Genomic DNA, 13,133 nt, shown 5'->3' on the forward strand with positions numbered 1-13,133 from the left:
TTGTAATCAGTTGCTTCTAGTCTTGTATACACAAAGTTAGAGTAAATAAATTAACGCGTTTACTTCTTTCCGTATTGCCTCGTGGGCGGGCACTACGACGGGAAATTCCGAGGTCTGCGTCTACTGAATAGCGTTCTACAACGATAACCATTAGTATTTGCTTTAGGTAATTCCAAAACATATTCATAAGTTGTTTGTTTTTCATCCGTATTTTTACCCACCCAAAGCGCTAGTTTCGTTCACTAGCATTAGGTCGCTTGGTTGGTTGCTGCTAAAAACTTTAAAGAATATTCGTAACCCTACGGAGTCAACATGTCTGGCAATAGGTAATATCTCTAAATCTCTGCTTTCGGTCCTGTTATCTCTAAATATGGTACAAGTGTATTTACATGGCGCATGCAAGGACATGCCTCCCTATAATTATAAATCGGATTTATGGGTTCGCTGTTAGTAATAGTTAGATTTACTGAGGAGAGTTCGCTTCTAGTTACGATCATGTTTCGTGTAACGTGTAGAGTACCACCATATTTTATGTATGTACACTATAGCGTAGAAAGGTGTCGATGGACAGAACGTTCTTGGCCGTTGCTGTCGATATGCCACTACAGGTTGTTTAACGCGGAACGGTCGGGGAAAATAATCTGCTCAAAGTTGCCGATGTGTGTGTGTGTGATTCCTATATGTATGAATTACGGTTTATATTTTTGTAAAGCTTCCTGCTCATTGTTACTATGAAATTGTAACTGTACTTTTTGCTGTAAAAACTCAAAAAATGGATGCGCACATATAAATTTGTATTTTCTCGTAAACGCTAACTTCATTAGCAACTCTTTAGAATAATCAAAAGCCGCCTTGTGATTGAGTTTCCAAGTGTAAGCGCGTTTCATGTTTGGAATTTTTGGCAATTGGGTTCACGTAAAATTGTCCATTTTTCAGAGCAATGTGATTAAACTTTCCATAAGAGCAAATCTAACAACTAAAAGACTTTACAATGACAGGTAAGAAACTGACCCAAAACTTAATTTGAAAATAAAAACTTTTTCAGAATATTTGAATCGTTTGTTTGAGAAACGTCACATGTGCTTTAGACACAATTTTAGGCAATTTCAAAAAACTGATTTTCACGAAATATTGTCAACTCCAACTAAAAGGAGTTTATGGAACCAACCTTTTTCCAGAATTTGAGAAAAGATGTAGGAATCCCCGAGGATTTAAAACTATATATAATAATCAATAACAAACGATTCATTTAGATTTTTTAATCTATTGCTTTTATCACCGAGACTATCCTGCAAAAATGGTTTCCGCATCAAATCCGGTAGGAACAAGACGAAGAGGGGCACAGCGAGCGAGGTGGGTAGACCAGGTGGAGCGAGATCTGGCGAGCACTGGGTGCCCGCGGAACTGGAGATCAGTTGTCATGGACCGAAACAGATGAAGAAATTATTCTGCGCAGGCCTTGTCGTAAGACGTTAGGCCAATTAATACAATAATACAAATGATGGCTCTTATGACCAAAACTGGTCATGAAAACCACTATAGGAGTGCAACAAAACTTACATTGTTCTTGAATTGCCTAGTGAAGGCTAAAACACGCCAAAAAGTATATGTTATAAACGACACGCGTTACCAGTCGCGTTACGCGTGCCAGCCCCGGCATTATCTTATGCGATTGAAGTAACCCGATGCCGTCGTAAGCTACGCGTTATGCCTCAAAACCGCGCTACCGGACGAAAACGAGTTGGATGCAGTACCTCTTGAGGTCCGTTGGACCTACTATTAAAACAGTCATTCTCATTAACAGCGTAGCGCAGTCCTAAGTCTGCTGGCAAATGGCTGCATGAAATGTACCGTTGTATACATTGTACACCTGTTAGCATAAAAAATACCCAACAGCGGTTCACAGGCTCTCAATAAGCAACTCCTATCTCTACCTCCTCGTGGGACTAGCCGAGATTCGAGCGATTCTGGTGGAGATCGGGTAACCAAACTCCGGTGGAAGCCAAGGTCGTATGCTGACAAAGAAGGAGGGCTCGTTGGACCTCCGGCGAAACAGAGGGTTGGTGCCGCAGGTCTTGCAAGCCCGCACCATGAAAACCTAATGTGCAATGCATAATGAACAAAGAAATTCGGTCTGGAACAAAAAAGGACTGTGGATTGAAAATTCGGGACGTAGAACTGCCGATATCTCAAATTTCAAGGAAGCACTCGAGTGCTCTTCGACGTACGTATTGAAGTGTCGCAAGTTCGACGTCGTAACGCTGCAGGAAGTGTGCTCAACGGTTCGTATGTTCAGAGATGGCCGTTGGAACACACACGAGCTAGGAACAGCTTTCATAGTGACGGGCGAGATGTAGGAACGGGTCATTGGATAGCGACCAATCAATCCTCGAATGTGTAGGTTGAGAATCATGGGCCGGTTCTTCAACATAAGCATCATCAGCGTGCAGAGCCCTCGCCACTGAAGTACCGACGACAACAAGGAGGAATTCTACGCGAAGTTCGAGCGTGAACAAGACCGCTGCGCTGCTCAAAATATTAAATCAAGATCATCGTCATCGGGGATTGCAATGCAACGAAATGGGCTTATCGGCTTTGGCACTTTCAAGGACATGGTTGTACGTAGTACCTTCTTTCAGCATAGACTCTTACATAAGTACACTGAATCACAGATCGACCACGCTTTGATCGACGGCCGGCACTTTTCAGACATCATTGACATCAGATCCTATCGAAACGCTAACGTTGACTCTGGCTCTGGCCGCAACCTAGTGATGGTTAAGCTACGTCCAAAACTTTCCGTTCTGATCAATATTCGGTATCCAACACCAGGTTCGGTTAAATCTCTCGCGGCTGTTTGCGCTGCTGTAAGAGACAGGAGAAAAGGCGCTGCCTGGAAGAGCAGAAGTATGCGAAGTTAGAGCGGCTGCATCGTTCTCAGGAAACGCGAAAATTCTACCAGAAACTTAGAAATTTTACTCCCGCAAAGGCTTCGTGGCGCGAGCCGAAATGTGTCGGGATAAGAGTGGCAGTATTTTGACGGACGATCTTGACCGAAAGCAGTAAGGTGGAAGCAGCACTTCGATGAACACCCATGATAGGCGAAGTTAAGGATCGGCTGGGAAAGATGGCATCGAAGCGGAGTTTATTACAATGGGACCAGAAAAGCTGGTCAGTTGTTTGCATCGGCTAATTTTTATGTTAGAATTTGGGATACAGAACAGCTACCGGATAAATAAAAATGGGGTTATCGACTCGATCTATAAAAAGGGTGACAGTTGGACAGCGAGAACTATTCACAATGTCGCCTACAACTTATCAAGCCGGTCTCGTTGAAGGACGGCCAGCAACAGATCAAATATTTACACTGCGTCAGATCCTTAAAAAGGACCGTGAAAACAGGATTCCCACGCACCATTTGTTTGTTGATTTCAAAGCTGCATTTGATACCATCGACCGAAAGAAAGCTATGAAAAAACATGGACGAGAACAGCTCTCCCAGGAAGCTCCTCAAATTGATTCAATCTACAATGGATGGTCACAGTGCTGTATTCGGATTTCATGTGGTTTGTCGAGTTCATTTGAACTACACAGAGGGCTTTGTTAAGTTGATTGCCGATGACACGGATATTATCGGCAGAACATCTGTAGCAGTGGCTTCACAAGCAACTGCGATCGAGCAGACCAAGCCCCCGTGCAAACTGTACCCTGTACAAGACGCTCATTAGACCGGTTATTCTCTGCGGGCATGAAATGTAGTCAATGCTCTAAGAGGACCTGCTAGTGCTCGGAGTTTTCGAAAGATGAATGCTAAGAACGATCTTCGCGGCGTACAAAGTATGGAGGCGGAGGATGAACCATGAACTCGCACAGCTCAATGGCGATCCCAGTATCCAAAAGGTGGCTAAAACTGGACGAATACGATGGGCAGAGTATGTTGCACGAATGGCGGACAACTACCCTGCAAAGATGGTGTTTGCAGTTTTCTTGAAATTCGGTAGAAACAAGACGACCAGCGGCGCAGCGAGCAAGATGGTTAGGTTTTCAATTATTTAATGAAACGTAAAATAATATCAAGAGGAGAATAGGCCGTATGAACAAAAGAATTTGCTTTGCTTCTCCCATAGTTTACACGAAAAAAACCAAGCAAAATGAAGGTATAGCGGATAGCAAGCTCAAATTCATACGGCATACTGAAAAGGTTGTCGTAAAAGCAAATCCCTTATTTGACTTGATCCCTGTGAAATTTGCCGGATGGTCCGGAGAGGTCCTGACTATAAATCATTTGTTCTTGGTTTTGTTTACTTTTTTCGGTGAAATCATAACCAGTTATACTTTTTGGGCGTAACTTGATCACATTGTACACATAAATCTTCGGTGTCGATAATTATTAGCTCCGATTATGGCTTGGTTGGATCCGCGGATCCCCCAGCTTGGATGAAAAGGAGCGGTATGCGTTCTATTTCATTCCCGAGTTAGGACGCAACATCTAGCGACCGGTCTTGTGTTTTCAATCGTTAGTTTTCCGGTCACAGTTCAGAAATATTAGTGTTAAATTACAATATATAATGTCATAATGGTTCTTGTTACTTCTAACGGACAGTGTTACGAACCAGTATAGTTGATAGATAAGACAACTAGTCAATTTGTTTGTAAGTATTGGAAAGACGATTTAAATTTGCATAAACGAACGTGAACGGAGGAATTATAGGTAGGAAATAGTAGCAGAGTTGGTGATCATCAACAATATCGTTGAACTGAGTTCTGCTCCAACTTTTGTATTTACGCTGCTACGAAAACGTTTTTTCGTGATAAAAATGAAAGAGCGAACATGTTTCCGATTGTTCCTTCAGATGAAACCATAATGTGTTTTACACCAACCTTACATAAATGCCTACATCCCAATTACATCCCACATCCCAATTGCCATTTTTCCATCACACTGCCAATCTAATAGTTGTTTGATTGACCGAAACTCAAATGTTTTGCTTGACCTACACACTTGGAATTTCTCGTTTGCTAAACAGTATCCGAACATGAACATCTATTGGTATGCTTATGTATGTATGTATGTGTGTATGTATGCATGCATATATGTATGTGTGTGCAACAAAACGGAAGTAACAGGACGCAATAGACAAATATTTCTTCTAAAGGCCACTTTTTGTCAATCAGCGTAATACCGCGCTCTAGTTTTTTTCCTCTGTACATTTAGTTTGCTCGGGACTTGCAACAGTCCCTTCTCAGTTCAGATTTATTCTTTATTTCTTTCCCGATTTGCTTTATTTGCTAGCTTTGGGCTTCTCCTTTCTAGTTGAATTGTCTTTTTTTCTTCGTGTTTTGTTGAATCAATAAAAATGCCAATAATTAACTTCTTTTCCTTTTCAGTTGTCCTACTTGGTTTTGTACAGAAATCAAAACAATTATCGTTACGCCAATTCATTTTTTCTTGCTATCACATTTGTTTAATTTTAGTTCTACCTGTTTTAGCTGGTCACCGGGGCTGGTCACCAGACACTAAGCAATAAATCAATCGGACAAGTTAAACTTGAGAATAAAACCATGCAGTTTCCTGTTTTGCTAGTAACTTTCCTTTTTCACAATACTTATCTTTCTCTTAATTATGCGCCAGGCGCAACGTGAACTGCTCAGTTTTTGTTGAACTTTTTTTATGTCTTTGTTGCTATTGTTTTCACATTCTAACACTTGTAATTGATTATCGATATTGTCTCGTATGTGCACTTTTAAAACTGGTTTGCTAGCTGCATCGGAACATTTCCTTCCGAAAAGACGATAGACCGATCCAACCGAAACGTCGATGATGCTAAACGATGTTGATGATAACGATGATGATGGCAATGACGATGATGATGGTGATGATGCAGTGAAAAGCTACTGAAAAAAAACTGTTAAACAATATATCAATATATGTTTGCCTGGAAACGGTAACTAAGCGTAACGCAAAACGAGAAAAAATCAAAAGGTACCAATAGGCTGAAGTAAACAGAAAACATTCGGATGTGGGATATCTCTTGCTCGGTGCGCGTTTTAACTAGCAAGCAACCGTTTTCTTCCTGCCGGTTTTGTTCTTGTAACCCTATTTAGCATAGGTTTAGTTTATCAAGCTAAGTACGCTCATTAGAGGTTAAGTTTTTTTTACTTCTTCTGCCTCTCTCTCGATTTACTTACTGCTCCTTACTGCTCGAAATTCTAGTTTCTTTCAATTTAATGGCATAGCCAACAACAACAATATATGTTAATATATTTTTTCCTTTATTTTTATTTTCGTTTTTGTATTAAATATATAGACCTCATGTTTTCTCTCTCTTTTTCTCTTGTCTATCTTTTGTTTAATTGCAGCAACAATTTTCATTTTTTATTTCTTCATTTTCTCTTTTATATTAGGATTTAATTCATTAAGTTTTCTAATCTTCATCAACATTTCTAAAGGTTTGTTCTGGTTCAGCAAACAGTGGATTCTCCTAAGTGTGTGTGTATATGTGTGTGAGTGATTTTGTGTACTTTGCTTCCTTTTTTTTAGTTATACTGCTTCAATCCGTATGTGTTTTTTAACACGATTGACTCGTTTGCTGGACCTGGCGATGATTCTGCTCAGTGTTTAAAAGCTTGAAAACAAATTGTCAACGTTTTAATTACTACTACTGCAACTTAGTCAGTTCGATAGGCAAAGCTACATTTGGAATGAAACAAATTAAAAGTGGCTTTTATTTCGATGTGTGATTATTTAGATTGATAAAAATAAACACAGTATGCAGGAGAAGTAAAGCGTACGTGAAACAGTAAAATTTGATCAACAACTAAGCGAAGAACGAAATAAGTTAGGAAACAATCATCTAGGAAAACAGCTCATGATAGGTACATGTGCAAAACAAAGGATGGGTTTTCGGTAAAGTACACCACTGTACACAGGCTTATAAATGAGAGTATCACTTTCTAGGCGCAGTAATTTGTTCTTTCTCGTTCATCTTAAGCATTCGTTGAATCCTTCTTGAGACTGCGTGTTTTCTCTTTTTGTTTGGGTGTTTTTTAAAAACTAATCAAGGGAAACAATTTTGCTTTAGGCAGTTCCCTGGCATTTTATTTTCGGGGCTGAAATGGTTTTCTGTGGCAAATTAATGCTAGTAGCAATAATAGACCTGTATTGTAATTGAATATTTGAGTGTTCAATAAAACATGCATTTTTGCGGAATCGAAAATCGAAAGATTGGGCAAATTGAAAATTGAAAGATTGGGTTTATTATGGAAGTTCAACTCGTTTTCGCTATTGAATTGATTTATCACCGAAAACATTTATCAACCCCAATAAGCCAAAGGCAAACCCTCGACTAAAAACGAAGAAGAAACAATGCTCTTTTCTTGTTTTTATAAAAAAATAATAATTTTAATAATAATAATAATGATAATAGCAGTAATGGTAATTAGTAAAACATATCTACTGAATCACAATCATAATCCTATCAAAAAATCAAAAAAAAACACATCTATTGCGTATCTTTGTTGCGAGAGCGAAGCTGTTCCCGGCACAAGCGGCTCTACGTACTGCTGCTCTATTATGCACTTACGTATCGCAGTGTTTGTCGGTGTGAGTAGGACCCACTAAGATTTTTTTTGTTTTGCATCAGTTGCTATCCACTATGATGAACTCGATTTTGAATTGCATTCTAAATTGGTACACGTATAAGTATATTAAGAGCAACCAGCTGCGCGTTACTCACCGTAGGAAGGTAAGGTGTTCTGTGGGTATAGCAACGTCGTTGTGTGACGGTTGATTTCAACTTATCTAAATACACAACATAAATTATATCCACTTATAGCCAAATAAATCAAGGAGTTTATGCTTCCCAGTTTGTCTGTCTCTGTTGCTGTTCTATCGCGAGTTACTTGCTTGTTTTGGGTAGTGCTTTCTTTTGTTAGTTTGCTGTGTTCTAATCTATTGGTTGTTTTGCTTTTGTTTTCCAGTCAGTTGGAAGTAAGTGTACTTTGTGTTACGTGTTGGTTTTGTAGTTCTTTATTTAAGAAACTTTCTTAACTTTTTGGATAGTGGGATTTTCTGTTTGCTTTGTATCTAGGTTGCCTTCTCTCGCATCCACTAGTGGTTACTTTAAGAACTAAGCATTTTTTTCTTGGTAGCTGTTTGCATTAAATTTTTGTTTTGTTTTTGTTTTTATTTCTTTTTCTCCTTTTGTATTGTTAGAGGATAAATCACATTTTGGTCAGAGATTGGTTTGAAGCTGCAAGGCTCCACAACACACAGCCCCGCCCAGCAGGAAAATGGAACCGGCCCCGGCACCCACACTAGCCGTCCAACGTATCCACTATGCCGTTGTCTGTGGATTGGAGGTCTGCTGTGTGCTGTGTGCGCTGGTGCCACTGCTGGTGATACCGGTGCTGTAGCCCACGCCACAACCGATTACACCGACACTTCCGGTGCTGCTTCCACTGCCGCCACCACCACCTCCCCCTGGACCGCACGTCTGCATCATTTGTTCTCTACTACTAGTAGCATTATGACTATTATTTACACTGCATGATTCTAAAGGTTGTTTACAGATTGGCTGCGCCGTCGCATCGCCATCTATCAGCGAGTGCATCATTGCAACACCACTATCACTACTGCTGCTATTATTGTTCTCCACACAGGACCCTGACGCCGCTGCCGCCGCCATCAACCCACCACCCGTTACGTTCCCCGCCGTACTGCCGCCGGTTCCGGTTGAGGACGTCGAATTCGAAGCAGCTGAGACCGACGCACTGTCCGATCCTGCACTGGGATGCTGCTGCTGGCTGGCGCTGCTGTTACTGCCCGTAGACGAAGGGGCTGGGTCATCGGTTAAGCGTAAAGCGATTTCTAGATCACGTAAAACTTCAGTTTCTTTGGGTTCTATTAAATTGAAACGCCTAAAAACAAAAAAAGAAACATTTCATTTAGAGTAGGTACTTTTTAAGGTTCAAAACTCTAACTTACCTATGCAACGCAGTCAGATGGGCAAAGGTAAGGTTTAAATGCGCGTGCAGCCCGAGTAGTGCCACCTCGCGGAAGTGCGCAGCGTACAGGTGCGCAATCACATGGAACAGTAAACGTAAAATTTTTCTAGCAATACTCTCGAACGAACTAGGAAACTCATTGGCATATTTGGTGGGAAATATCGACTCGTCGCTGACCGTCTTCTGCGTGAACGTCATCACGTAATCGATGTACTGAGGCGCCGCAACGCGTGTCTTTTTGCCCTTTTCGTCGAACCACAGATACATTCTGGAATTGAAATACAAATCAGTAAATCAGTGAGAATCTTGCGAAAGATATTGGGTATGGATAGGGTTAAAATTTAATGCGCTATAACAACGATTCCATTATCGTTCATTATTGCTGGATTATGCTCCCGTTATTGCTATACACACGGGCTGCCGGGCACATCACGTACGAGTTGAAAAGATATTAAAACAAAGCACAGAATAAGATTACGATATCAAGTTTTTCCTGATGGAGTCAAGCTTGAGCTGCCCGGGGGTATTAGCAATTTTACGATAACGAGATGAAAATTTCTTTGTTTGCAGCATTTTGGATGCTATCTAGATGAAGCTAGAATATCTGAGCACGCGTTAATGTCCGGCGAGTAGAAGAAATCCGAGCTGGCACTTGAGCAGCAAGAATTAGATCAACAATGACCATTCGGACTCACAGCACAGATTGACTCCTGATTGAAGCACACTATAAGCATTTCAATCAACAACCAAATGACTTCGTTAGAATACAGTACTTTCAAGAAAACATTTGGAAATAAGGAATTTTTATTGGGATGTTTGTAGGTATTTATTTGTTTGTTTATTCAACAATTCCATAAAAAAGTACTACCGTAATTTAAAACAGTCTCAAACTTCGAACACTCAAAAAAAAAATGTTCGTTAGTATCGCTAATATGATAAAATGTTATGCTTATTAGATACCACCGTGTTCGTTAGAATGTCCTCTATCCGTTGGTATATAATAAGCATAATATTTTATCATATTAGCGATACTAACGAGCATTTAATCTGAAGTGTTCGAAGTTTGAGACTGTTCTAAATTTGAATCAGAACGGTATTAAAAATCTAAATTTAAAAGTACATGGATTTTAATCAAAGCTTGTCTGCCGTAATCCGAAGACAAATTGATCGCGTTTCCCGAGCAAGGATTGACAATAAAAGTATATCAAAATTGTTACATATTCTGCTGTTGATATCAACTAGAAAACATGTTTTGTTACCAACCCAAAATGGCACTTATGATGTATCAGACTTTGCTATCATTTTTATTGAAAGAAAAGGTGTTAGCAGATTCTATATATGATGTAAAAAAACCTTCAATATTTAAATTAATCTATTTTCACTTAAATTTTTTTCTAGTAAAATGGTCGGTTCAAATTATATGATGATAGCACAATGATGATGATATGATAGTAAAATGATAACTAATTTTGCTTTCCTATTAATATTGTGTGACAGCAAGATTAGTATTCCGTTTGATATTTTTGATAGCAAAAGTAGTATTCAATTTAATTTCACGGCGTGGAATTTTTGCAATTAATTTTGATATTTTAACCGCTAAGTCGACCAAAATGAAATCACACCGAGTATTCAAAATCCGTTACATCAAGATATCAAATTTTGTTTTCAATTTGCTCTAAAACCCTGCTCGGGTTATCAGAATGTTTCCGTCATTTTATAGTGCAATATGCACGAAAATTAATAGAAATTTGACTAATTTGTGAAGTTACAGCCATTCAAATAAAAATGAAAAGGTTATATTCTTACATTAACCATATTTTTACGTTGCTCGAGCAAGGTGATGAAATGTTTTATTTCAGTAATCCGTTGATGTGTGCAATCACATTTTTAAAAGGTGTCCCACATCAAATTGCATCTCGGAAAAACACTGCAGAAAATTAGCCATTGGATATTTTCTCTTGAAAATTTGGGTAGAAGGAGAGAGTATTTATAGTAGAGAGTTTAGAGTGTATTGTTTGCACTGCATTTTTATCGTTGTCAGGTTTTCGAAAATTGGTAAATATGGCGAAAACAGAAAAGTAACGTCGCGAATTGATTTCGCGGAAGCACCTGTAAAATGCTCAACTCTCTCATCGGGACATCGGAAAACAACTCGGATTCGGACAGTCAACGGTGAGTCGTGTGATTAAACGTTACTACGAAATTCCGAGCATCAAACGGACGGACAAATGCGGTCAGAATGAATGTTCTATTAGTGATCAGGATCACAAGGGCGTCGTGAAAGCGTTTAAGTGGAATCCCAATGCTTCTGTTAGGGATGTGGCCAAAAAGTTGAATCTGTCCAAGTCTTTTGGTTTAAAGAGCCAAGGACCGGGAGGGACTGCATACGTATAAAGCGCCGAATGCTCCAAATCGTGACGAACGGCAAAATACAGTGGGAAAGTCACGGTCCCGGAAACTGTACACCCCGATGCTGACGAAGCCTCAGCCCACGTGGCTTCAGCTTTCGGCAGCCCACGTGGCTACTGTTTGTCATCGCCCAGCACAAGTTTGATGTTCCACAGAAAGTAAGCAAGTTTGCCAAGAAATACATGATTAGGTAAACGATCTGCTCATGTGGCAAACGGAGTACGCCGTTCGTGACTAGCGGGACACAGAAGCGTCTGCTTCCTCTGTTAAAGCAACCCGAGGCCCTACGGACCTCTGACCGGATCTAGCTTCGTGCCACTATTCAAAGGATGTCCTGGAGTGATATGAAGCCAACTGGGTTCCTGTTGTACCCAAGGACAATAAAGCTGCTGGGAAGGACCGGCTTCCGGCAGAGCCTTATAAACATGGCGAAGAAACGCTAGCAAAGGCTCTACACTGGGTAATTTCGAGGATTTGGGAGGAGGAAAAGCTACCGGAGGAATGAATGGAAGGAGTGGTTTGTCCCATCTACAAAAAGGGTGATCGGCTAGAGTGCTGCAACTATCACGGTATTACGCTGGTAAACGCCGCCTATAAGGTACTCTTTCAGATCCTGTTACGCCGGTTGTCACCGATAGCACAAGGCACGTAGGGAATTATCAGGCGGGTTTCATGGGGGCTCGCGCAGCTACGGACCAAATTTTTACTATCCGACAGATCTTGCAGAAATGTCGGGAGTACAACGTGCCTACGCATCCCATTTTGATTAATTTCAAAGCAGCATACGATACAGTCGATCGAGACAAGCTATGACAGATAATGCACTAACACGGTTTTCCGGACAAACTAATCGAAACGAGAGGCACGATTTTTTTTATTTTAGCGGAGTCTAGGAGAATTGGGCTAAAAATAAATACGTCGAAGACCAAATACATGAAAGGAAGAGACTCAAAGGAAACAAACGCGCGTCTCCCACGGACGGTAACCGTTGACGGCGACGAACTAGAAGTGCTAGAGGAATTTGGGTATTTGGGATCGCTTGTGACCGCGGACAACAACACTAGTAAGGAGATCCAGCGGCGCATCCAAGCGGGAAATCGAACCTACTTTGCCCTTCGTAAAACCCTACGATCAGGAAGCATACGCCGCCGCACGAAGCTAACGGTGTAAAGAACCCTTATTAGACCGGTAGTTCTTTATGGACTTGAAACCGTGACGCTTCTCACGGAGGACATACGCGCCCTTGCCGTGTTCGAGCGGAAAGTGCTACGGACAATATTTGGCGGAGTACAAACTGAAAGCGGAGAGTGGCGGAGGCGTATGAATCACGAGCTACAGACACTGCTTGGGGAGACTCCCATCGTGCCTCTAGCGAAAGTTAGCAGGCTACGGTGCGCCTGACACGTCGTATGCCAGACGACAGTGCGACGAAAATAGTCCTCTTCAACAAACCCACCGACACCAGGAACAGGGGGACCCAACGTGCACGATGGCCCGACCAGGTTGAAAGCGATTTGCGATTTCTAAGGCGACTAGGAAATAGGAAACGAGTGCTTGAAACAGCACCCGACTCTGTGCTGAACAAGAAGAAGAAGAAGAAGCTGCGCGAGCCCCCATGAAGCCCGTTTGATAATTCCCTACGAAACCTTATGCTATAGGTGATAGCCGGCGAAAAAAGATCTGGGAGAGTACTTTGTAGACGGCGGTCACCAGCGTTA

At 41.0% G+C, this 13,133-nt stretch overlaps 1 protein-coding gene across 9 annotated transcripts in view; it reads right to left on the minus strand.

Moving 5' to 3' along the window:
* Window positions 1-6,315: 6,315 nt before the first annotated feature.
* LOC128738844 (MOB kinase activator-like 2) overlaps window positions 6,316-13,133 on the minus strand; it is a 220,039-nt gene continuing 213,221 nt past the window's right edge. For all 9 annotated transcript variants that reach the window (XM_053834271.1, XM_053834270.1, XM_053834278.1 and 6 more), the window contains 2 exons: window positions 8,987-9,274; window positions 6,316-8,919 (listed from right to left, as the gene is read on the minus strand). In XM_053834271.1, coding sequence (XP_053690246.1) covers window positions 8,337-8,919; window positions 8,987-9,274 — 871 coding nt within the window. In that variant the 3' untranslated portion in view covers window positions 6,316-8,336. The remainder of the gene's footprint in view (window positions 8,920-8,986; window positions 9,275-13,133) is intronic.

Source organism: Sabethes cyaneus, chromosome 2, assembly GCF_943734655.1.
Source record: "Sabethes cyaneus chromosome 2, idSabCyanKW18_F2, whole genome shotgun sequence".
In the NCBI taxonomy this organism is placed as follows: domain Eukaryota; kingdom Metazoa; phylum Arthropoda; class Insecta; order Diptera; family Culicidae; genus Sabethes; species Sabethes cyaneus.